This window comes from Archocentrus centrarchus, unplaced genomic scaffold (genome assembly GCF_007364275.1).
Source record: "Archocentrus centrarchus isolate MPI-CPG fArcCen1 unplaced genomic scaffold, fArcCen1 scaffold_29_ctg1, whole genome shotgun sequence".
Lineage (NCBI taxonomy): Eukaryota > Metazoa > Chordata > Actinopteri > Cichliformes > Cichlidae > Archocentrus > Archocentrus centrarchus.
Window position 1 is genome coordinate 133,006 of NW_022060258.1, and position 25,895 is coordinate 158,900.

The 25,895-nt window shown below is 43.4% G+C and overlaps 1 protein-coding gene across 1 annotated transcript in view; it reads left to right on the forward strand.

Annotated features, from left to right (window-relative positions):
• The window catches only part of LOC115776226 (dihydropyridine-sensitive L-type skeletal muscle calcium channel subunit alpha-1-like), a 252,673-nt gene that overhangs the window by 100,326 nt on the left and 126,452 nt on the right, over positions 1-25,895 (forward strand). The window contains 13 exon segments of the mRNA XM_030723834.1: positions 299-401; positions 490-559; positions 659-791; positions 9,434-9,563; positions 13,024-13,083; positions 16,190-16,296; positions 16,447-16,534; positions 16,625-16,732; positions 16,819-16,871; positions 23,188-23,257; positions 23,259-23,338; positions 23,567-23,768; positions 24,865-25,023. Of these exon segments, the coding sequence (XP_030579694.1) occupies positions 299-401; positions 490-559; positions 659-791; positions 9,434-9,563; positions 13,024-13,083; positions 16,190-16,296; positions 16,447-16,534; positions 16,625-16,732; positions 16,819-16,871; positions 23,188-23,257; positions 23,259-23,338; positions 23,567-23,768; positions 24,865-25,023 (1,363 nt within the window).

The window sequence follows — 25,895 nt, forward strand, 5'->3', positions numbered from 1 at the left end:
TCAAATAAAGTTCACCAAATAATAAAATTACATTTCAACATGTTTCTAGCTCTTTCTTTCATAAACACTTAGTGACAAACAATCTGTACAATTTGTTTCACCTTTAAAATAATTTTAAACAAATTATAGTTGACTTTCAAAATAAAAGCTGTTTTTAGACCAGGTAGTTTTTTAGGTAATTCTTCATCATAATTTTTTTTATGGAGCTGGCATTCTCATGAGAATTCAAAGAAAATACTGCAGTTGTCTTTAAAAATACAAGCAAAACAACCAACTGAGTTACTTCATTGATTTGTAGGGCTCAGATACCTGGCAAAGCCTCTGAGGAAAAAGCCAATCTGGCAAAGAAGTTGGCTGAGCAAAGGGCCAAGGGTGTAGAAGGCATCCCTACTACTGCCAAGGTGAGGTTTCTAAGAGTGTGCATGAAAAATGTAACTAAAACAATGTGATCTCTTACTGTCTTTAAATTATTTCTATTTAAATCTGCAGCTCAAAATTGATGAGTTTGAGTCTAATGTCAATGAGGTTAAAGATCCCTTCCCTCCTGCAGATTTTCCTGGTAAATCCCAGTTCCTCCATGCTGCACTATTACTCATATTATAAGAAACCCAGAGCTATGAATTCCTTCTGTTAATCTGTCAGGCTTTCTGTTGAATAGGGGATGATGAGGAGGATGACCCTGATATTCCAGAAAGCCCCAGACCTCGTCCAATGGCAGATCTTCAGTTGAAGGAGGAAGCAGTGCCAATGCCAGAAGCCAGTTCATTTTTCATCTTTGGGCCTCAGAACAAGTAGGATCCTGGTGATTATTAATTTTTCTATTGTTTAACAAAATTAAAAACAAATATGTGTAAATGTGTCATTTACAAAAATGTTTAGAACCTCAATTGAGTACAGAACCTAATTTCAGTACAGCTTCTGAGAGTGAATCTCTGCAAGCATGGCTCTATCTCCAGTCACATAAATAGTCCATTGCATGAAGTGGTTGGCTATATGGAAATATGGTTTCTTGCAATTGTTTCTACACATTTGTTATGTTCTTTCACTGCTGACTTTACAACACCCATAAAATGTAAGGTCATTTGTGTTTGGTTGATTAATTCTTTGTTGTAACAATACTTCTTGGTAATACTTTTACTAAAACAAATGTCCTTGTTTTAGTGCTAAGTTCATATATTTTTCATGCACTTCTATACTGTGATGCTGCTCCTGGGCTAATGTTAACTTGTCAATGCAAAGACTAGAGGTTATTGGAAAGAGAACATATGTGATTTGTTTGACAAAAAACTTATTTTAGTATTTTCTTGTTTTGATATCCAAAAAATGTCTATTATGCTCAAGTAAATGAAAGCCTAATCAACAACACTGATTAGAAAAGTGATTTAAAATTTTTTTGGGTCTGAGTAAAACTTCTTTAGGTGATTCCAAAAATTCCTCTGTGTAGGACCAATCCTTGGGTCAATTTTTTAAAGCATGCAGTGGAATGTGCCTCATGTGTTTGTGCATAGAAGTGAGGTAGATCAGTCATTCTTTTAATTTTTGTCCTATGGCAGTGCTGTTGTAGCCATTCTTCAGAGTTAACCCTGAGTACATGGTAAGCGGTGCATGGACTGATACTTACAGTACTTTTCTACTAAAGCGAGCTAAGGGTGCTTTAACATGCAGAAAGGCCAGAGATAATCCAGGGATCAAACCACCAACCTTCCTGAGCCCCTGTCATTGTTTCATATCTCTGCAGCAATCACACTGATTTACACATAACCTGTTAGGACTGAGCAAGTGTAGGGCTTCTGCAATAGAACAGATGTCTGTAACTATTTCAGGTTTTGGTGAGATATGGTTGGAAAACTATAATAACTTATTTTGTTATTGATAGATTATTAATTGTGAGGTGTTAGTCTCCACCTGTCAGTTTGGCTGGCGGTCCCTTGGCGTTTAAGCAGAGGCATGAGGCTGAAATAAAGTCTTCTAACTTGAGGTCTTTATTAAATAAACAGGAGCATTTTACAGTCATCAACACAACCACAGCAACAACAACTTTACAAGCAAATGGCTTCTTTTTATACTCTCCCTGCCACAGGTGAGCATCCCGAATGGTCCAAGTTTGGGTGCAGCCAAACAAAGGAAAACAAAATAATCTTATTCCCAAAACCAAACAAAATTTAACACAAAGAATATTGATTTTATACATCTATATTGAAACTCTTTAATCTAAACCCTCACGTGATACTTTGGTTCGCCCCAGGGGCTCATAAGCAGGTGATTGAGCTCCCTCCAATCTTTTGCTCCACAACCTGCTGAAGACAACTAGGAGAAGGTGAGTACTGCTAACCTTAACACACATCAAACATAACACAGAATGAAAATTGTGAAACAGATTACTGTGAACAGTTCTGACTAAAGTTTTTCCTATACAGGTAGGATGGCCAGTCCCCCTCTGTTTCTTCACCTTTCGTAACTGTCACAACACAAACTAATTATTGTCATGGCCGGGGAGGAAAACGGGCGAGGAAGGACAAACACGTAGGACTCCAGAGATGGGTATAACTTAAAGGTATTTATTGGGACCGGACAAAAAGAAATACAAAACCTTTTGGGAGGAAGACGAAGGGAGCACAGGAAACACTGGAACACGGGGACACGTAGGTACACAACATCAAAAGTTGAATTACCTTTTACCTGTGCCTGGTGTGTCCTGCATTGGGGTCCTCCTTCCTGCCTGCCACACAGACCTTACATGACAGAATGACGCGACCAGGAATGGACCCCGCAGACTCCGACCCCTACAGCGGCACTCGCCTGGCGCTGGGGGGACCTGCTTGTTGGAACGGTCCTCGGCGACGCCACTCACCTCCTCCACCTAAGCCACGGGTTATCCGCACTGGTGGAATTTTTTTGTCTCCTGCCTCTCCACTCACTGGTCCCTCCCCTCCTCAGCGGGCGCCGCAGCCATGGCGGAAGGGGAATTCCCGGCAGCAGCAGCAGGACTCGCCCCCGGAGTCGTGCGGTATAACGCCGCAGATTTCCACGCCGCAGCCACGGAGGACGAGATCCCGGAGGATGCAAAGAGACGTTTCCCCGGTGTCGACGCCCGGAATGACACCGGAGGAATCGTTTTTCCGATTCCTGGGACACAGGGGTCCCTGGCCTCCCAGCGCTTCCACTTCACTGCTGCCTGCGGCTGAGGGAGGAAGGCCAAGCTCCCGGCAGCATCGGAGAGAAGCGCCGCGGAGACAGCCTCCGGATTCCACACAGCCCACCGCTTCCGTGAGTAAAACTGACTTCAATATGACTGCAGCTAGAGAGAGGGTTTTTTCCAACACTACCGTCATGCAGCCAGACCTCTTTTGGCTGCCTGATGATGTAGAGATCATTGATTCGCCTCTGATGGTGGACATCCTGGACGCAGAGAATTGTGCTTTTCGAGCCAACGGAACGCGAAGACCCACCTCACAGAGGAGGCGGCACACCCAGCATCATCACGCTCCTCCCCTGTCACTCTCTCCCCACTCAGCTGTAGCATCAGATCAGTTGCAGTGTTCCCAGTCAGCTGTAGCTTCTCTCCCTCATCTGTTAGCTCCAGCTCCCTCTGCTCACCCTGCTCCAGCTCCCTTAGCTCCAGCTCCCCCTGCACCCGCACCTGTTCCGCGGGTGGGGGCAGCCACGGACAGGCTGACCTCTGCCCCCGTTACTGTTCCGCGGGTGGGGGCAGCCAGGTCCAAGCCTTCGCATCGGTTTTCAGCGTAGGGTCTCAGTCAGCCTCTGTGGCTCTCCCTCGCCCTTGGTCAGCTGTAGCCCCAGCCTCAGCTCACTCCCAGCCGTCTCAGTCGGCTCTAGCTCGGTCCCCGCCCTCTCAGTCAGCTCTCCTTAGCCCTCAGTCGGTGTCCTCGCAGTCTGCTGTCTCTAGCTCTCAGTCGGTGTCCACGCAGTCTGCTGTCTCTAGCTCTCAGTCGGTGTCCACGCAGTCTGCTGTCTCTAGCTCTCAGTCGGTGTCCACGCAGTCTGCTGTCTCTAGCTCTCAGTCGGTGTCCACGCAGTCTGCTGTCTCTAGCTCTCAGTCGGTGTCCACTCAGTCTGCTGCCTCGCAGTCTGCTGCCTCGCAGCCAGCTCTCCCTCGCCTTCAGTCAGCTCTAGCCCCAGTCGCTCTCCCTCGCCTTCAGTCAGCTCTAGCCCCAGTCGCTCTCCCTCGCCTTCAGTCAGCTCTAGCCCCAGTCGCTCTCCCTCGCCTTCAGTCAGCTCTAGCTCCAGTCGCGCTCCCTCGCCTTCAGTCAGCTCTAGCTCCAGTCGGTCTCCCTCGCCTTCAGTCAGCTCTAGCCCCAGTCGCTCTCCCTCGCCTTCAGTCAGCTCTAGCTCCAGTCGCTCTCCCTCGCCTTCAGTCAGCTCTAGCTCCAGTCGCTCTCCCTCGCCTTCAGTCAGCTCTAGCTCCAGTCGCTCTCCCTCGCCTTCAGTCAGCTCTAGCTCCAGTCGCTCTCCCTCGCCTTCAGTCAGCTCTAGCTCCAGTCGCTCTCCCTCGCCTTCAGTCAGCTCTAGCTCCAGTCGCTCTCCCTCGCCTTCAGTCAGCTCTAGCTCCAGTCGCTCTCCCTCGCCTTCAGTCAGCTCTAGCTCCAGTCGCTCCCCGGCCTGCTTCCACGCAGCCGGTGGTGTCAGCCCTAGCTCCAGCCGCTCCCCGGCCTGCTTCCACGCAGCCGGTGGTGTCAGCCCTAGCGCCAGCCGCTCCCCGGCCGGCTTCCACGCAGCCGGTGGTGTCAGCCTTAGCTCCAGCCGCCCATTCCCACTGTTCGCAACCAGCTGTCTCCCGGCCTGCTTCCACGCAGCCAGCGGCTCTCCCTAGCTCTCAGGCTGCTCCCGCGCAGCCCATAGTGTCAGCTCCCGCGCAGCCCATAGTGTCAGCTCCCGCGCAGCCCATAGTGTCAGCTCCCGCGCAGCCCATAGTGTTAGCTCCCGCGCAGCCCATAGCGTCAGCTCCCGCGCAGCCCATAGCGTCAGCTCCCGCGCAGCCCATAGTGTCAGCTCCCGCGCAGCCCATAGCGTCAGCTCCCGCGCAGCCCATAGTGTCAGCTCCCACGCAGCCCATAGTGTCTGTCCACCCTAGCACTCCGTCAGTTCCTCCAGTGTCAGCTCTCCCTAGATCTCGGTTAGCTTCCACGCAGTTAAAGTCCCCAGTGTCAGCACCACCAGGTATCTCACAGTCTTTAATGTTAGCTGTAGAGTCTCTAGTCTCCCCGTCAGAGTCCCAGTCAGCTCCCCTGTCACCATCATCCTCACCATCAGACACGCCCAAACTGTCCCCTGAGCAGCCCCTGCTGCCCAGGATGACAGCCACTCAGCCTGCTCCACGGTCCACTACGGCATCTTGGCCTTCAGCAGTGCCTCCGCCCGCTCAGTCCGAGCCGGTGGGGGTCTCCGCTCAGTCCGAGCCCGAGGGTCCCGCTCAGTCCGAGCCGGTGGGGGTCTCCGCTCAGTCCGAGCACTCCGAGCCCGAGGGTCCCGTTTTCGTCTCCTGCTGTGTGTCTTGTTTCGCCTCGTATTTAGCCTGGTATTTTTGTTCGGTGTTTTGCCACTAGCTCTGCCTAGTCCAGCCTTTTGTTGTGCACCTGAAAATAAAGTTGAATTACCTTTTACCTGTGCCTGGCGTGTCCTGCATTGGGGTCCTCCTTCCTGCCTGCCACACAGACGTTACATGACAATTATACTCAATAAAGAATACTCCAAACAATTAATGTGTGTTCTTTTTTTTTATATAGCTTATTTAAAATCCTTTCTTAAACTATATAAGCAGGTAAAGGTAATGGAACCCCTGGTCTCCATTACACCACCAAATGGTGGTTTGCAAAATTTTTCCACATGAAGATGATTGATGTTTTTTGATTTTTCATAATCTCATGAAATTTTGCATTTTTATTTTTTTACATATATGCAATTGAAAACTAATCACTGCAGTTAATAATTAATGGCTACAATTATAACGAACAATTTGCAATATGAAAAAACCACTACCTTTTAGGAATAAACTGATTCAGGGAGCTGGTCATGAGAGGTAAAGATAGTGGCCTGGTAACAAGTCCTCTTAGACACTAGCCAACTGGACTCGAGTGACATCTGCAGCTACAGTGCTATGAGAGAAGATTTGCTCTCTTCCTGACTTCAGATTTTCTGCATAGATTTTAACTTGCACATTGCAGATCATCCAAAAAAAATTAATATTAAACAAAGAAAACCAAAGTAAATACAAGATACAGTTTTTAAATAATGATTTTATTTGTTCTCTCTCCCCATTGTCTCCCTCCCCTTACCCCCAGCTGGTCATGGCAGATGGCTGCCCCTCCCTGAGCCTGGTTCTGCTGAAGGTTTCTTCTTGTTATCAGGGAGTTTTTTTTCTTCCCCCCTCACCAAGTGTTTGCTCATAGGGGTCATTTTGATTGTTGAGTTTTCTTTGTAATCATTATATGGTCTTTAGCTTACATTATAAAGAACCTTGACGTGACTCTTTGTTGCTTTGTTTTATATGAATAAATCTGAATTCAGTCTATTAAGGAAAAACACTATCCAAAACTATTCAGTCCTAAGTGAATAAGGAATTGCCCCTAAACGTGGTTATGGAACTCTTAGCAGCAAGAACTACAATAAAGCATTTGGTCACTGGAGCTTGAAAAATGTGACTGAACTTTACCTCTTATCCGAAGGCACCTGTGGGCTTCACGGTGCTAGGGGACTGTGACTGCCGCTTTGTGGCATTGGTGAGTCTGCCCCAGTTGGTGGTTGGGGGGACCTGGGCGGCTGCTGTTTTGTGGTCTGGGGTGTGGGGCCTGGGGTGCTTGTGGTGGCCAGTGCTGACTCTGGGATGGTGGCTGGCCTCTCCTGCGCCTGTCCGGGTGTGGGGTTTGGGGCCCTGATGGATGGGGTCGCCCATCTCCTGGCTGGGTCCCTTCCTGTGTGGGGGTGGTCCATTCTGCCTTGGCCGCACCCTTGGGAGGGGTGGGTTGTCCCACGTTTACATCCAGTTTGTGCCTCAGGGATCTGGGGGTGTTTCACCTTCTATACCAAGTACGTTTCATGACAAAGACACAAGCAACAGAAAGAGTTTTTGCTTTATACTCCTCTTTCAGGTGCTGTTGGCTGTTGTTTTTGTTGATTATTTGGTCCATCCTCTTTTTGTTTGTGTGCTTTAGTATTTTATCACAAATGCAGAAATTGGTGATCCCCCCTGGCACCTTTGGCTTAGTTGGACCATACTCTTTAAAGCTTAATAAAGAAAGAAAGAAAAAAATAATAAAAAATAACAACAAGATGAGTATACAATACAGCCCAGCAAAGCTGTTTGGCACAACAGAGCATCCAGAAAATAATTTTGCTTGCTTAAGCTGTCGGACAATCTTAAAAAAAAGGAAAAAAAAAAGAAAGTTGGAGACCTCCAGGTATTTAAAACCCAGTGGGGGTCCCTGGAGGTGGCTGTGACCCACTATTGTTCATGTGCATAATTGCATGTGCCAAGGTGTGAAAGAAGCTGCGGATCGCCACAATCAGTGGCCCAGTTTGCTTTAAGCCCCATTTATACGACACTGTTTCAAAATGAAAATGGTACAGTTTTGATGCATTTTGGTCTCAGATTTACATGAGAACTGAGTGAAAAAGATACTTTTAGGAAACAGGCTCCAGAGTTGAGTATTTATGAAATGCTCCAGCCTCAGTTCTCGTGTAAATGAATTTTGTGTACGAAATGCTTTTTGGAAACGGGGACACTCACACATGCGCACTATGGTTGATGGGGGCACTCGCACATGTGCACTATGGTTGATGGGGGCACTCGCACATGTGCACTATGGTTGCGGCTCTTATAGCCACACCACCAACTTGTAGCCTGGCAATAGGATCTGCAGCATTTTTGCATTTCAGTGTAAATGCAGATCTTTTCTGAAATGTCTCAGTGTAAACGCATCACTTTTCAGAAATGACAATGGCAAAATTACACCGTTTCCACTGGAAACATTGTGTAAACAGGGCCTCAGAGTGTGATAAGGTTTGAAGTATACTGGGATGTCATGCCTGGAGAAAATTCTTTTTTCCAATTTTCTCCACCTATTCAGGTGACCTCAATAGGTCACTTGATAGAATGGGGGCAAGTTCCACATTGATTTCACCTAAAATATGCATGCACATGAACAACAGTGGGTCACAATCACCTCCAGGGATTTAAGTACCTGCGTTCCTCCAGTTTTAGAACTGAAGAAGCCTTTCGGATAAGAGGTGAAACATTTTCAAGAAACTTAAAGAAGTCCATTTGCCTTTGTTCAAGCTCAAGAGACTACTATAACCTGGATGACTAAGAACCTACACAGACAATCAAGCATTTGCAAAAGCTGAACATTTGGCCTGGTCTTCTTTCCAGAATTATTTCAATTCAACCACACTGGAGGGGGAAGGGTCGAAAATGAATGGGCTGTTTAAGGTCCTTCCAAAGCATTCCAATTGGATTTAAATTTGGACCTTTATTAGGTCACTCCAAAACCTCCATTTTGTCTATTTTGAACCATTTAGTGGACTTGGTGGTGTCTTTTGATCATTGTCTTGCTGCGTATCCCAGGACATAAACTGATGGCCAAACATTCTCCTTGAGGATATTCTGGTAGAGAGCAAAATTCATAGTTCCATCAATTACGGTAAGTCATCCCAGTCCTAAAGCAGCCCCAGACCATCACACTACCACCACTATGTTCGACTCTGGGTATGATGTTCTTTTTATGAAATGTGTTCGTTTTAGGCCAGATGTAATGGGACGGAATCTTCCACAGAATTGAACTTTTATCATATCAGTCCACAGAATATTTTTGTATAAGTTTTGGGTTTGTTCAAGATGTTTCTTTCACAAGTGTGAGATGAGCCTCTGTTCTTTTTTGGTAAGCAGTGGTTTTTGTCTTGCAACTCTTCCATGGATGCCATTTTTGCTATGTTTCTTTCTTATGGTTGAATCATGAACACTGATCTTCACTAAGGCAAATGAGGCCTTCCAGTTATTTAAATGTTGTTCTGGGTTCTTTGTGTCCTTCTGGATGAGTTGTCAATGCGATCTTGGAGTAATTTTGGTAGGCTTTGTTAGCCGTCTTCAGGTAGATTTGGTCTGCTTTTTTTCCCTCGATAAATTAAATCATTATTTAAAAACTATATTTTTCAAAAATTACTTGGATCATCTTTGTCTGATATTGATGATGATCTGAAACATATAAGTAGAAAGAAAGAGAGAGAAAAATAAATCAGGAACAGGGCAAATACTTTTCCACAGCACCATATGTTTTCGTAAGATGAGTTTCCACAATGGACTATGGTGACATAGCTAGTGCTTTCTGACCGACCTTATGAAATGTATCTTAGCCTTCTGGAGTAATTTTAAAATTCATTGCTGTACCTTTAAAGTAACCATGTCTTTTAACAATTTCAGGTTCCGGAAGCTCTGCCATCGTGTTATCAATGCAACTACTTTTACCAACATCATCCTCCTCTTCATTCTGCTGTCATCTGTTTCTTTAGCTGCTGAGGATCCCATTGACCCAATGTCTTTCAGAAACCAGGTCACTTACTTTTTCTCATAAAAATGCATTGCCAGTATCTCAAATTATTAGAAAACTATTTCCTGCTTGAATAAATTACTGTTCAGATAGTATAAATACCATGTCTCTTGGTCTAGTTCAGTAAATGCGACCACTATCAAGGGAAAGACTGCTGACATTAAAGTTGTCCAGATGATCAACGTTGACACTCTCCACAAAGAGGGCACCAAGTGCTGCATCTAAATATATTTATTGAAAGTTGATTGGAAGGGGAAAATGTGGTACAAAAAGGTGTACAAGAAAGATGGATGACCATACCCTTGAGAGGACTGTCAAGAAGACTGGTGTCAGTGCATCAACAGCCACCATATACAGATGTGTTGCATTCCTAATATCAAACTTTTCCAGAATCAGAGACAATATCACTGTCTCCTTACCGGGGCTAAGGAGAAAAAGACCTGCACTGTTGGTCAGTGGTCCAAAGTCTGCTTTTCAGATGAAAGTAAGCTTCATTTAGAATTTAAGGTCCTACAGTCAGGAGTAAAAGCGGAAAGGTGCATAATCCATGGCATTTGAAGTTCAGTGTCAAGTTTCTGTACTCTGTGATGATATGGGGTACCATGTCTACTGGTGTTAGTGGTATTTGGTCCACTGTTTCATTAAGTACAAAGTATTTCTTTTTCCAGTGGGACTTAGCACTTGTCCACAGTCTTAAATCTGGTTTGCTGATGATGCTATTACTGTCCATGATTGGCCAATCAGCTCACTTAATTGAAATCCTATAGAAACTCTGAGGTATTATTAAAACAAAGATGGGAACCACTTCACTCAACTGGAAATTTCTATATTGAAAATCCTATAAATGTTCTAATAATTTGATATACTGGATCTCTCATTTTCATGATTTTTGAGCCATAATATCAAAATGAAAACAAAAAAAAGCTTGTAATATTTCACTTGTAAGGAATACAGAATGTATGAAAGTTTGCTTTTTTGAATTAAATGGTGAAATGAAAAACAATGTTATTACGATACACTATTCTAAACTATCTATATACAGTATATTGCCAAAAGTATTTGTTGTCTGCCTTCACACGCATATGAACTTGAGTGTCTACCCTTTGCAGCTATAACAGGTTCAACTCTTCTGGGAAAGCTTTCCACAAGGTTTTGGAGTGTGTTTATGGGAATTTTTGACCATTCTTCCAGAAGCACATTTGTGAGGTCAGACAGTGATGTTGGACAGGCATGCCTCACTTGCAGTCTCTAATTTGTCCTAAAGATGTTCTCTTGGGTTGAGGTCAGCACTCTGTGCAGGCCAGTCAAGTTCACCACACCAAACTCGCTCATCCATGTCTTTTGTGGTCCTTGCTTTGTGTACTTGTGCATAGTCATACTTGAACAGGAAGGGGGCATCCCTAAACTGTTCCCACAAAGTTGGGAGCATAAATTGTCCAAAATGTCTTGGAATGCTGAAGCATTAAGAGTTCCTTACACTGAAACTAAGGTACTTAATTCAATTCTTGAAAAGAAAAGAAATTCTACACCATAATCCTCCAATCACCCAACTTTACAGTTGAAACAGTGCAGTCAGACAAATGCCAGCCTTTCTCCTGGCAAATGCCCAGCCCATTGAATTGTCAGACAGAGAAACATGATTCGTCAGTCCAGGGAACATGTCTCCACTGATCTAGAGTCCAGTGGCAGTGTGTTTTACACCAGTGGTCCCCAACCTTTTTTGAGCCGCAGACCAGTTTAGTGTTAGAAAATATTTCCATGGACCAGCCTTTAATGTGTGGCGGATAAATATGTCACAATAAATGATACAACCGTATACAAGTCTAACGGAAGCGTCCTCCTAACATCACACCACAGCATTAATGATATACTCTCTGCCCACAACCCTCTCTGGTCGCCATGGTAACATTTAAACACACCTTCAAAATAAGATACACCGCAAAAACAAATATAGTAGAAATTGCCTCAGTCAGATTCAAATGGCCCATTGAATTTCATCTGACTTGTAAATAAATCCGTCTTAAGATGGATAAAATACGATTCTTCAAAATATCCGACAGTTTAGGGTCTGATATCGAATTTTGCTGCAATTGCTTCTGCTTCATCTCTGGATTTGCTTCTGCAAATTTTATAATATATTTTTGCTCGTAAGTGTGAGTTACGAGCTCACGCTGGCCTCATGTGCTTGCCATGACTGTCTCAGGTGAAACGAACTGATATAGACAAAGTGATTTCCAGGCGTTGTTAGTGTGTGTATTTGTGCAATGAATGAGCCAATGCATGGAAGTGGGCGGACTGGAGCTGAGGAAGGTTTAGTGCTAAACTCATCTGGTTTATGTGATCATATTTAATTGGAAATGTAATACAATGGGACCAGATTTTTCACCCAAGGTAGGCGAAAATCCAATTGATTTAGGTGAGGATCCTATTGCAATTAGCGTCAGGAAACATCGGGTACCTGCAGAAGCCATCTGACTAGACCAAAAATCTGATTTGTGCGACTTCGACTTAGGCAATGTTTACTGTATAAAGCGCATGAAAATTGGTTGGGTGTGGGTCACCCAACCAATTTCATTAAAACAGGCACAAAGCTTCTGGGTTTAAGCGATGACATATCACGTGGCCAGAAGCGACTTGACACATCAAGAGGAAGTCATAGAGGGATGTAACGGAGAGAATCTGCCCATTTTTCAAAATAAAATATCGTTCATACTCAGATAATAAGTAAAACGGAAATAATGTAACTTATTCATTCTGTAAGTGCGGCCCAGTACCAAATGACCCACAGAACGGTACTGGTCCGCGGCCCGGGGATTGGGGACCTCTGCTTTACACTACTGCGTCCGGCAATTTGCATTGAGCTTGGTGATGTAAAGCCTGGATCCAGCTGTTTTGGGGTGGAAACCTACTTGATGAAGCTCTCTATACACTGCTCTGAAGGACACATGAAGTTTGGAGGTCTGTGGTGATTAGCAGAAATTTGTGCACTATGAACTTCTGCATCAGCTGACCCTGCTCTGTGATTTTACATGATCTAGTACTTCATGGCTGATTTACTATCATTCCCAAACACTTCCACTTTGTTATAATACCACTAACACCTGACTGTGGGATATTTAGTAGCAACAAAATTTCTCAACTGAATTTGTTACACAAGTGGCATCCTATCAAAGTGACACACTGGAATTCACTGAGCTCCTGAGAGCAACTTTCATAAATGTTTGTAGAAGCAGTCTGCAGGCCTAGGTGCTTTATTTTATACACCTGTAGCCATGTAAGTGATCGGAACTCAATTTTGGATGAGTGAGGGAATACTTTTGGCAATATCTATCTTATCTATCTATCTATAATATCAATCTATCTATATTATCAATCTATCTTATCTAATCTATCCTAATCTATCTATCGCTATAGAGATGTAGAGATATAATTTATTCATTAATATTTATCGTGTCATTTTTAGGTACTGGCTTATGCTGATATAGTCTTCACTTCAGTGTTCACAGCAGAAATTGTGCTCAAGGTAAGATGGGTAGATAGGTAGATGGGTAACTAGTTAAAGAAAAGTCCTAAGGAGGTAAAACATAAAAATTTAGATGCTCCCAGAAAGTCATGAAGGCTCATCAAATGATCTTAATGTAAAAATTTGAAAGTCGTACTCTGATTATTTTAACCTGTGTTAACATTATTAGAAACGTAGAACTGCAGAATGTGGAATTTATGCAGTGAAGTTAGTTTAGAAATAAACATTCTTGACCAATTCTTTTCTTAGAGTCCTCATGTTTTGAAATGGAATTGGCTGGTATTTCTAATCTTACAGAACAAGCCACATTTAACTGAGCATTCGCACATTGCTTTAATCTAAAGTACTTTATCACTACAGTTTAGAATCACCAGTTAACCTGTGATGCATGTATCTGGAATTTGAGAGGAAGCTGAAATACCACAAGGAAATCTGGCACAGGGAGAACATGGAAATTACACATAGAAATGCCAGCGAACAGGTGATTCAAACCTTGCTGTGATGCTTCAGTGCATAGCCACTGCAACACTGTGCTTCTCAAATGACAAAACATCCACTGGGCCAAGAGGAGAGTGACTGTTAATGTTTGTTATCAGTGTATAATTTAAAAGGCAACATTCATGATGATATAGGGCTGCATTAGTGGACATAGCACAGGAGGTGCTAAACTGGCCAATTGATTTTCAGATTGTCATCTATTGGCGCATTTTGAAACTGTGTATACCAATCAGGCATAACATTATGATCACTGACAGGTGAAGTACAAAACACTGATTATCTCTTCATCATGGTACCTGTTATTGGGTGAGATATATTAGGGAGCAAATGAACATTTTGTCCTCAAAGCTGATGTGTTAGATGCAAAGTTTGACAAAGGCTACTTGTGATGGCTAGATGAGTGGGTCAGAGCATCTACAAAACTGCAGCTGTTGTGGTGTGATTCTAGTCTGCAGTGATCATTATCTATCAAAAGTGGTCCAAGGAAGGAACAGTGATGAAGCAACAACAGCATCATGGGTGGCTAAGGCTCAGTGATGCGGGAAGCAAAGGCTGACCCATGTGGTCCCATCCAACAGATGAGCTACTGTAGCTCCAGTTGCCAAAAATGTTCATGCTGGTTCTGATAGAAAGGTGTCACAATGCACAGTGGAGCACAGTTTGTTTCATATGGAGCTGCATAGATGCAGACCAATCAGGGTGCCTATGGAGACAGGAGTCTGCCTGAAAGGACCAAAATGGGCATGTGATCATCAGAACTACATCTTGAAGGTATGGGAGAAGGTCCCTTGGTCTGATGAATTATTATCTTAAAAAAAAAAATTAACTTTTTGGGGTGGCTGTGGCTCAGGAGGTAGAGCAGGTCGCCTGCTAATCGGAAGGTTGGCAGTTTGATTCCTGGCTGCTCCAGGCTGCATGCCAAAGTGTCCCTGGGCAAGATACTGAACCGCAAGTTGCTGTCTGACGCAAGCGTTGGAGTGTGAATGGTAGACAGTAAAAACACTCAGATTACAGTGGAAGTGCTTGTGTGAATTGGTAAATGCAAATGTGTTGTATAAGCGCTTTGAGTGCCCAGATAGAGTAGAAAAGTGCTATATAAGAACTAGTCCATTTTACATCCTATGGATGACCAGGACCAGACCAGGACGCACTATGGGAAGAAGGTAAGGCGGCAGAGGCAGTCCAATGCTTTAGCCAATGTTCTGCTGGGAAACCTTGGGTCTCTCCATCCATGTGGATGTTACTTTGACATGTACCCATGTACCACCTGCCTAAAGCATTGTTGCAGACTATGTACACCCTTTTTATGGAAACAGTATTCCCTGATGGCTGAGCTTAATGTGTCCTGTCATAAACCAAAAATAATTCAGGAATGGTTTGAGGAATACAACGTTTTTGAGGTGCTGACCAGATTGAGCATCTGTGGAATGTGCTAGACCTCACAACTTATAGGACTTAAAGGGTCTTTTGCTAACATCTTAGTGCCAGATACTACAGCACACCTTCAGGGGTCTAGTGGACTTCATGTCACAATGGGTTATGGCTGTTTTGGCAGCAAAATGGGTATCAATGTAATATTAGGTAGGTGGTCATAATGTTATGCCTGTTCTGTGTATTTGATAAAGGATGTCTGAGCTGGTGTTAATATTCTACATTAAGTATCAATGGAGCCTACGAGAAAAGAACAAACATAATTTGACCACCATTCACTGCATCAATCACAAGTTAAAACTTGTGGTCCATGATTGTGCAAAACATGTTACAGAGATGACTAATTTTCAGGCATTTATTGATTCTCAAATTCTGAAAGTCTGCTCTTCATCTCAGTAAATGGAACAGGCTTGCCTCCTTCCTTGTTCAGAGATTTGTACCAGTGCAGTTAAAAAGCTCCCTCCCCAGGAAAGCAGAAAAAAATCAGTCAACATAGCAGACTGTTTTTTTTGGGTGATATGTAGTGAGCTACAAATATGTAATTATTTTTATAGTTACAGCATGTCGTGCTGGTGTATGTTGAGATTTCATGTTAAATATTGAAGTTGATTGTATTGCTTGCCCAAATGGCACTAAGTTAAATTGGGATTTAATTTTGTCTGTATTATTACATCATTAAAATTGTGTACATTAATTAGTTTACATTAAAATTTCTCTAAACGTGCTTATTATACGTTTAGATTCTGAAATTGTTTAAATTATGTTAAGAATAATTCTCTAGATGCTACACTGACAGTAGTATAATGAGTATATCCCACTGTGGTTCCTACATTTTTCTGTGGAGATACCACTAACCTGTTTAGGACAAAAGACCTGCATCACCTACCCATCACCAAGTGAGCCAAAAGATCTTTTACAGTTTGTGAGCACTATTACCTTCTACACTCGAAAAAGGGAAATTAGTCATTTACATGCTGTTTTCTTAGCAGTGTTGGTTTTTAATTTTAGCTTTATTTCTAATAATTTATGGATACTTAAAACTGAATCACAAATTTCATGAGTCATCACATTTCTTAAATGTTTTCTTTGTTTAGAAACTTTATGTTGGATCTACATTAGAAAACGTTTTTTCAGTGCAGTTTTGGTGAACATGTTTGATATTGCACTACTTTTTCAGATGACAACGTATGGAGCCATTCTTCACAAAGGTTCTTTCTGTCGGAACTCTTTCAATATCCTGGATCTTCTGGTGGTCAGTGTATCTCTCCTCTCTATGGGCATGGAGTAAGTGTAGTCTGGAAATGTTCTTAATTTTTCACAACCTCGATCTTATAAAAATATTTCTATTCTTTGTATTGAGGAATGCTTGATTTGACAAAGCAATTGTAGCATTAGACAAAATGGGGTGTGTAAATGTGTGTGTGTATCTTCTAGATCCAGTGCCATCTCAGTGGTGAAGATTCTCAGGGTGTTGAGGGTACTCCGACCACTGAGGGCTATCAACAGAGCCAAAGGACTTAAGGTATGAGATGTCAATACCTTCCATTTTTGTTTTTAAGTTCACACTCATACTGGCCTCATTCATTAGTAGATGTAATCTCTCTTGTTCTAGCACGTTGTTCAGTGTGTGTTTGTGGCCGTCAAGACTATTGGAAATATTGTACTGGTCACAATGTTGCTAGACTTCATGTTTGCCTGCATTGGAGTCCAACTTTTTAAAGTAAGAAAGGAGTGTTGCTTCACACATCTTTGGTAACCTTGATCATTCTACCTTCTCTTAAATGTAACATTTTGTTATCTTGCCAGGGCAAGTTCTACACATGCACGGATCTAGATCAAATGACTGAGGAAGAATGCAAGTAAGGAATTTTTTTTTTTGGTGTTAATTTGTTATCTTGCTCTTTGCATCAAATGTTAATGAGTTGATCACTGAATTCAAGCCCTTAGTGCTTTGGACTGCATATTAAATTGAGTTTGCTTAGTTACTTGACTAAGAACAAAGTGCTCAGCTGTCATTCTGTGTGACATCTGTGGGTAGAACAGATCTGTCTGTTGATGCTTACAATTTCACTCCCATCCTTTTCATTGCCATTTTAGGAGACCGCTTTGATAACAAAACAAAGCAAAGCATACCAAAAAAATATGACAAACTTAGAGCAGTATCATTGAGTGATGATAGCATGTGACACTTAAACATGTGACACAGGTTCATTACAGAAATTATATGAGGCAGCAATCAATAACGATATTGTGAATAAACTTTTAAGCCCAGTTATTGAAAGACTGGAGGTACAGTAAGTAACTCCAGTTCAGTGGCAACCTAATATTATAGTGCAACATATATACTTGTCACCGTATGGCTGTATTAGACTATAGCTGTAGATTTATCCGGAATGAACATACGGTGATGTGAAAAATATTGTAACCCATCCCAAATGGGCCTGTATGGTAGTATTAATTCCCTTAGTTACAAATGAACACATTAGTGGTTGGTGCAGGACTAGACACACCTATGTGTTATTACTACCAATACTGTTCGAATAAGACAATTTATAGAAGCATTATTTGTTTCAGAGCTCTCACCAGTATCATCCATAGTCATTTAAAACTTGGAAGATCACTAGTAGTCATTTAAAACTTGTATTTTATGTTTACTAAAGAGATCTGGTGTCTAGTATTGATCAATTTGTATATATATATATATATATATATATATATATATATATATATATATATATATATATATATATATATATGGGGTGGGACTTGATTAAAAAATTTATCTAATTAATTAAGAGCTTTGTAATTAATTAATCGAAATTAATCGCATTTAATCGCATTTAAGTATTTAACATGATAAATATTAATTTAAGTTTGGTTGATGAATAAATCAATATACGTAAGCTTAAACTTCAAGATTTTGTTTATTTTCCCACCAGTCTACTACACAGACCAACGAAGGGTGGTTCACCGTTCACCGTTTAACCAGCTGCTTTTCCACAGCTGTGCTTTGCACTCATGGTTGCTAGGCGACATGAGCTACGCAGAGGTGAAGTGCTGATATGAAGGCTAGCCGATAACTTCTGGCTTTTGCGGTCTACGTGGGCCAAGTCCTTCGAAGGATGCTGCCCATGAATCTGGACACAGGTCATCATGCTCATCACATTGTGCGTCGATATAATCTGTATGCCTTGAACTCATGCACCCAGAAACGTTCCAGAGAAACGGTGCAAAGTGCGATTAAAATGCGTTAAAATTTTTAATTCGTTAATTTCCCCGTAATTAATTAATCGGAATTAACGCGTTAAAGTCCCACCCCCTCCTCCGTGAATCGCCACCTTATCGTGGTGGAGGGGTTTGTGTGTCCCAGTGATCCCAGGAGCTAAGTTGTCTGGGGGCTTGTCCCCCTGGTAGGGTCTCCCATGGCAAACTGGTCCTGGGTGCGGGTCCAGACAAAGAGCGGTTCAGAAGACCCTTATGAGTGAAAAAACAAGGGAACAGTTTACCCTGCCCGGGATAGGGTTACCGGGGCCCCACCCTGGAGCCAGGCCTGGGGAGGGAGCTCGAGGGAGAGCGTCTGGTGGCCAGGCATTAGCCCGTGGTGCTTGGCCGGGCGCAGCCCGAAGAGGTTACATGGGCCCGCCCTCCTGCAGGCCCACCACCCATAGGAGGTGTCGTAGGGGTCGGGTGCAGTGTGTGTCGGGCGGTGGCCGAGGGCGGAGGCCCTGGCGGACTGATCCCCGGCTATCGAAACTGGCTATTGGGACATGGAATGTCACCTCTCTGGTGGGGAAGGAGCCTGAGCTAGTGCGTGAGGTTGAGAGATACCAGCTAGATATAGTTGGGCTCACCTCAACGCATGGCCTGGGCTCTGGAACCTGGAGAAGGGCTGGACTCTGTCCAGTCTGGAGTTGCCCTCGGTGAAAGGCGGCGAGCTATCCCCCCGGCTTGCTGCCTGTACGTCGGAGTTTTCACCGGTGGACGAAGAGGGTAGTTTCCCTGCGCCTTCGGGCTGGGGAACGGGTCCTGACTGTTGTTTGCGCATATGCGCCGAATGACAGTTCAGGGTACCCACCCTTTTTGGAGTTGCTGGGTGGGGTGCTGGAGAGCGCTCCATCTGGTGACTCCATAGTCTTGCTGGGAGACTTCAACGCTCACGTGGGCAATGACAGTGAGACCTGGAGGGGCGTGATTGGGAGGAACGGCCTGCCCGATCTGAACCCGAATGGTGTTTTGTTATTGGACTTCTGTGCAAATCACAGTTTGTCCATAACAAACACCGTGTTCGAACACAAGGATGTCCATAAGTGCACATGGCACCAGGACACCCTAGGTCGCAGGTCGATGATCAATTTTGTAATCGTATCATCAGATCTGCGGCCGTATGTTCTGGACACTCGGGTGAAGAGAGGAGCTGAGCTGTCAACTGATCACCACCTGGTGGTGAGTTGGATCAGGTGGCGGGGGAAGATGCTGGACAGACCTGGCACACCTAAACGTATTGTGAGGGTGCGCTGGGAACGCCTGGCAGAAGCCCCAGTCCGGGAGATCTTCAACTCCCACCTCCGGCAGAACTTCGACAGCATTCCGAGGGAGGCTGAGGACATTGAGTCCGAATGGACCATGTTCCGCACCTCCATTGTTGAGGCTGCTGCTCAGAGCTGTGGCTGCAAGGTGGTTGGGGCCTGTCGTGGTGGTACCCCCCGAACCAGATGGTGGTCACCGGAGGTGAAGGGAGCCATCAAGCTGAAGAAAGAGTCCTATCGGGCTTGGTTAGCCTGTGGGACTCTGGAGGCAGCTGACAGGTATCGACAGGCCAAGCGGAATGCAGCTCGGGTAGTGGCCAAAGCAAAAACTCGGGTGTGGGAGGAGTTCGGTGAGGCTATGGAAAAAGACTTTCGGACGGCATCGAAGCGATTCTGGCAAACCGTCAGGCGACTCAGGAGGGGAAAGCAGTGCTTCACTCACACTGTTTATAGTGCGGGGGGGGGGGGGGGGGGGGGGTGCTGCTGACTTCAACTGAGGCTATAGTCGGACGGTGGAAGGAATACTTCGAGGACCTTCTGAATCCCACTGACACGCCTTCTGTAGTGGAAGCAGAGTCTGGGGATGAGGGAGATGACTTGAACATCACTGGGGGTGAGGTCACTGACGTAGTTAAACAACTCCTTGGTGGCAGAGCCCCTGGGGTGGACGAGATTCGCCCTTAGTTCCTGAAGGCTCTGGATTCCAGCAATTTCCTAATGCTGTGAACCTGTTCACCCATATGGCAATAAAAACCTTCTGATTCTGATTCTGATTCTGATTCTGATGTTGTAGGGCTGTCTTGGTTGACACGCCTCTGCAACATCGCGTGGAGATCTGGGGCAGTGCCATTGGATTGGCAGACCGGGGTGGTGGTCCCCATCTTTAAGAAGGGAGACCGGAGGGTGTGCTCCAACTTTCGGGGGATCACACTACTCAGCCTCCCGGTAAGGTCTATGCCAGGGTGCTGGAAAGGAGGGTGCGTTCGTTAGTCGAACCTTGGATTCAGGAGGAACAATGTGGTTTTCGTCCTGGTCGTGGAACGCTGGACCAGCTCTTTATCCTCTCAAGGATATTCGAGTGTGCGTGGGAGTTTGCCCAACCAGTCTACATGTGCTTTGTGGACTTGGAGAAGGCATTCGACCGTGTCCCTCGGGGTATCCTTTGGGAGGCTCTGCGGGAGTATGGGGTGTTCTGGCCCATTGTTGCGGCCATTCAGTCCTTGTACAACCACAGTGAGAGCTTGGTCCGTAAAGTCGGATTTGTTTCCTGTGGGTGTTGGACTCCGTCAGGGCTGCCCTTTGTCACCGATTCTGTTCATAATTTTTATGGACAGAATTTCTAGGCGTAGCCAGGTGGCGGAAGGCTTCTTCCTTGGTGGCCTCAGAGTCTCATCTCTGCTCTTTGCAGATGATGCGGTCCTGTTGGCTTCATCAGGGGGTGGCCTCCAGCTCGCAGTGGAAAGGTTCGCAGCCGAGTGTGAAGCGGCCGGCATGAGAATCAGCACCTCTAAGTCTGAGGCCATGGTCCTCAGCCGGAAAAGGGTGGAGTGCCATCTCCGGCTCAGGAACGAGTTCTTGCCTCAAGTGGAGGAGTTTAAGTATCTCGGGGTCTTGTTCACGAGTGATGGAGAAGGGAACGGGAGATCGACAGGCGGATCGGGGCTGCTGCTGCAGTGATGCGGACGCTGCACCGGTCCGTCATGGTGAAGAGGGAGCTTAGCATAAAAGCGAGGCTCTCGATTTACCGGTCGATCTACGTTCCTACCCTCACCTATGGTCACGAGCTTTGGGTAGTGACCGAAAGAACAAGATCGCGAATACAAGCGGCAGAAATTAGTTTTCCTTCGAAGGGTGGCTGGCCTCTCCCTTAGAGATAAGGTGAGGAGTGCGGCCATCCAGGAGGGGCTCAGAGTAGAGCCGCTGCTCCTCCACATCGAAAGGAGCCAGTTGAGGTGGCTCGGGCATCTGATTAGGATGCCTCCTGGCCGCCTCCTGGGTGAGGTGTTCCGGGCATGTCCCACCGGGAAGAGGCCCCGTGGTAGACCCAGGACATGCTGGAGAGATTATGTATCTCGGCTGGCCTGGGAACGCCTTGGGGTCCCTCCGGATGAGCTGGAGGAGGTGGCTGGGGAGAGGGAGCCTGGGCTTCTCTGCTTAGGCTTCTGCCCCCGCGACCTGGCCCCGGATAAGCGGAAGAAAATGGATGGATGGATGGATGGAAGTCCCACCCCTAATATATATATATGTATATATATATATATACACATATATAGGTGTGCGGTAGGAATCACAGGTAAGGGTGGGACGATATCATTGGCTCCAAACCGCTTTTTGATTGCAGTGGAGATGGACAGGTTGACAGAAGTCTGCGTCAATTATGATGTAGGACTAAGACAGGTTGACCAACCAAAAGAGACTTTAATGAACCTTACTCATAAACAAAAGGTGCTGCTCAATTTTAAAACCAATCAAAATGTCCAAAAAATGTCACTTAACTAAAAAATGCAAACTAAAAACAAGGAACACAATGATTAACAAGGAAGTTTGCAGTAAAGATGCTGAGAAAAAGGAAAGTTAATAGACTGGCGAACAGACAACCTAACATTGAATTGAGCACAGTACAAACTGCTCTGCTCGATTTAAATATTGTTTCAAGTGTTCAGAAAACAAAATTTCTGCTCTCCTCAAAAGCTCAACCGTAGGCATTTGATGATATTAGCATTGTTATATCTGATGGCAAAAACATTGAAAGGGTAATTGCCTACAAGTATCTGGGTATATGGCTAGATGACATGCTTCTCTTTAATGTATGTATTGCTAATCTTATTAGGAAGCTCAAAGTGGTGATTGGTTTTCACCTTACAAATAAATCTTGCTTTTCTCCTAAAGCTAAGAAAAACTTGTAGAAGCTACATTTTTGCCTGTAACTGGGGATACATTTTATATGCATGCTGCCTCTTCAGTTCTAAAGAGTCTTGATTCAATGTAAACTGTATCTTTACGTTTTTATGCAAAGTCTCTGACTCATCACTATTCTTTGTGATTTGGTGGGTTGGGCATCACTTGACAATTCGAAGAAGACAACAGCACCGTATATTTTTCTCTATAAACCCATTTTATGTAAACTTCCAGTTGACCTCTGTACCTTTCTGTGTCCTAGTACCAATAGTTACCAGCTATTTTCTTCAAAAGGTTGCCTTTTGATGTACCTATAACTGTGGAAAAAAGCCTTTTTCTCACTATCCACCTTGGACATGGAATAATTTGCAGAAGACCTAAATTTAAATATGCCTCTATCTGGAATGCAGTGAAGGAGACTTATGGATGTTTCTCTTGAGAAGCCACTTAATGTTTTAATGTTTAATATGATGGCTGTTTTATATTGTATATGTTGTGATTTATATTGTATTTTATTTATAGTATATTCTGAGATGTTTTTGAGTTCATATGGCTGTTATTTTGGCCATGTCTCCCATGTAAAAGAGATTGCCATCTCAGTGGGACTTATGGTAAAATACAGTGACAGGGGTAGTGACAATAAAGTGACAAGAGTAGCCATCGATTCTCTAGGAAGATTTCTTAATGCAAAAGCTCCACACAAAATGACAGTAGTCCCACTCTCATCTGTTCTTCCCCCCCTTTGGCTCAGAGGATGGTATATAAAGTACCAAGACAGAGGCCTTCATGGACAAATGGAAGGTCCATAGAGAGAATGGACTAAACTCTGAACTAAACTTTGACAACATCCTCAATGGCATGCTGGCTCTCTTCACCATTTCTACCTTTGAAGGATGGCCAAAGTAAGTCTTTGTTCTGTTGCAATTGTTTGATTGTTTAAATTAAATGTATCAAAACCCACTCATGTACCCACTCTAAATATTTTCTAAATGTACATTTTACTTATTTATTCTAATTGTTCTCCTTATTAAACAAACTTATTTCTTTATATTTGTGTGTGTGTTTCATTTATGTGTGAACTGTTACACATGCGCGCATATGACAAATGCATTATTTGATTATTTATGCAGGATACTATATAAAGCCATTGATTCAAACTTGGAGAATGCAGGCCCAGTATACAACAACCGAGTGGCCATCTCGGTCTTCTTTATCATCTACCTAATCCTCATTGCCTTCTTCATGATGAATATATTTGTGGGTTTCGTCATTGTCACCTTCCAGGAACAAGGAGAACAGGAATATAAGAACTGCGAACTAGACAAAAATCAGGTATGTCCCAAATAAAAAAGTACTATTCAAAGTATACACAATTTACTTGAGTCTTGAAAGCAGGTCTTCTTGGACAATATAACCCTTGCGTGTAGAATAATAATAGCATCTATGCTTGTTATGTCTGCACCTCTGTCTACATCAACAGCTAAATATTCTTTATATATATATATATATATATATATATATATATATATATATATATGAGATGAGATAGAGAGAGAGAGAGAGAGAGAGAGAGAGAGAGAGAGAGAGAGAGAGAGAGAGAGAGAGAGAGAGAGAGAGAGAGAGAGAGAGAGAGAAGAGCAAGAGTAAACAATTTAGCCAAGCATAACATAATTTCAATGTCATCATTTGCTTTGCAATAATCCCACCAACTGAATTTAGAACATTAATGTGTTACACTACTGTGCTACAGATAAATGTAATATTGTTATAGCAATAGTGGCTGTAGCTCAGGAGGTAGAGCAAGTCACCTACTGAGCAGAAGGTCGGCAGTTTGATTCTGGCTATTCCAGGCTGCGTTCCAATGTATCCTTGGGCAAGATACTTAACCCCAAGTTGTTCTGTGAATGTTAGATAATTAAAGCACTTAGCTTAGTTAATCATGGAAGTGCTTATGTGAATGGGGTAAATGTAAACATGTTGTATAAGTGCTTTGAGTGTTCAGACAGAGTAGAAAAGCTCTATATAGAAACTAGTCCATTTACTATTTAATCTATTACAAAAATGTGTTTCTCTGGCTTGAGATGGCCCTTGCAAAGTTTGAGAGTGTTTGCACTAATTAAGTATTTGGTATTTTAACCAACAGATGTAGCTGTGATACTGCTTATAATATTTTTTGAATGTTTTAATTAACAGATGATTAAGATGTCAAGTTTCTTTTTTTGCAATATACTCCCTATAACGTCTGACCTTCCCATAACCCAATAACTGCCAGTATTTCATATGAAAGCCCAAATTCAAAACGTTTATAATTTTTTTTAATTAACTGAATCAGAAATGGTTCTTTTGTAAAAATAAAGGGAAAAACAAAACAAGTAAACAAATAAACAGAAAAACTGTACTTACATCTACTTCTTTTTAACCCCTCCAGCGCCAGTGTGTGCAGTATGCTCTTAAAGCCCGGCCACTACGACGGTACATTCCTAAGAATCCGTACCAGTATCAGGTGTGGTACATTGTCACCTCCTGCTACTTTGAGTACCTCATGTTCCTGCTGATTATGCTCAACACAATGTGTCTAGGAATGCAGGTATGTATGCAAAATATTAAAGACACACACACACACACACACACACACCACACACAACACACACACACACACACACACACACACACACACACACACACACACAGACAGTATGGAAGTATGGATTTTACATAAAGCTATACATACAGGGGTTTAACAAAAGTATTGCATTCAAGAATTAAAGCAATTTTTATAGATAGTTAAGAGGCTCAAAAGTAATTGGACAATTGAATGACAAGCATTTTCATTCCCAGGGGGAGGCCTGGTTCTTTGTTATTCCACTCCTTTACTTTCCACTTGAGTAAGGTGGAAAGTACTTGATTAACTCCATAGTCACAACATCCTTCCAATTACCAATTTGGAACAAACCAAACTTTAGCATCAATACAGTACTTTCAATTTAACATCTTGGATGGATAAAAGAATTAGTCCTTAACACAAAGTGATACTGTGGTTATTTGAACAAATATAAATAACTGTAGCAATTATATAGAGATGTAGATAAAATTGTTGTATATTGTGTGTACACACACACACACACACACACACACACACACACACATATATATATATATATATATATATATATATATATATATATATATATATATATATATATATTATATATATATATATACATATCCCAGCTTGGCCCTCTGGGTGGTATTTTTTTCCCTTAAGCTTGGGTCCTCTACAAGAGGCCTGGGAGTTTGAGGGTCCTGCTGTTCCCAGTATTGTGTTCTTCTGGACAGAGATCTTGGATGTTGTTTCAGGAATCTGCTGGAGCCACTCCCCCAGTTTGGGGGTCACTGCCCCGAATGTTCCGATTACCATGGGGACCACTGTTATCTTCGTCTTTCACATCCTTTCCAGTT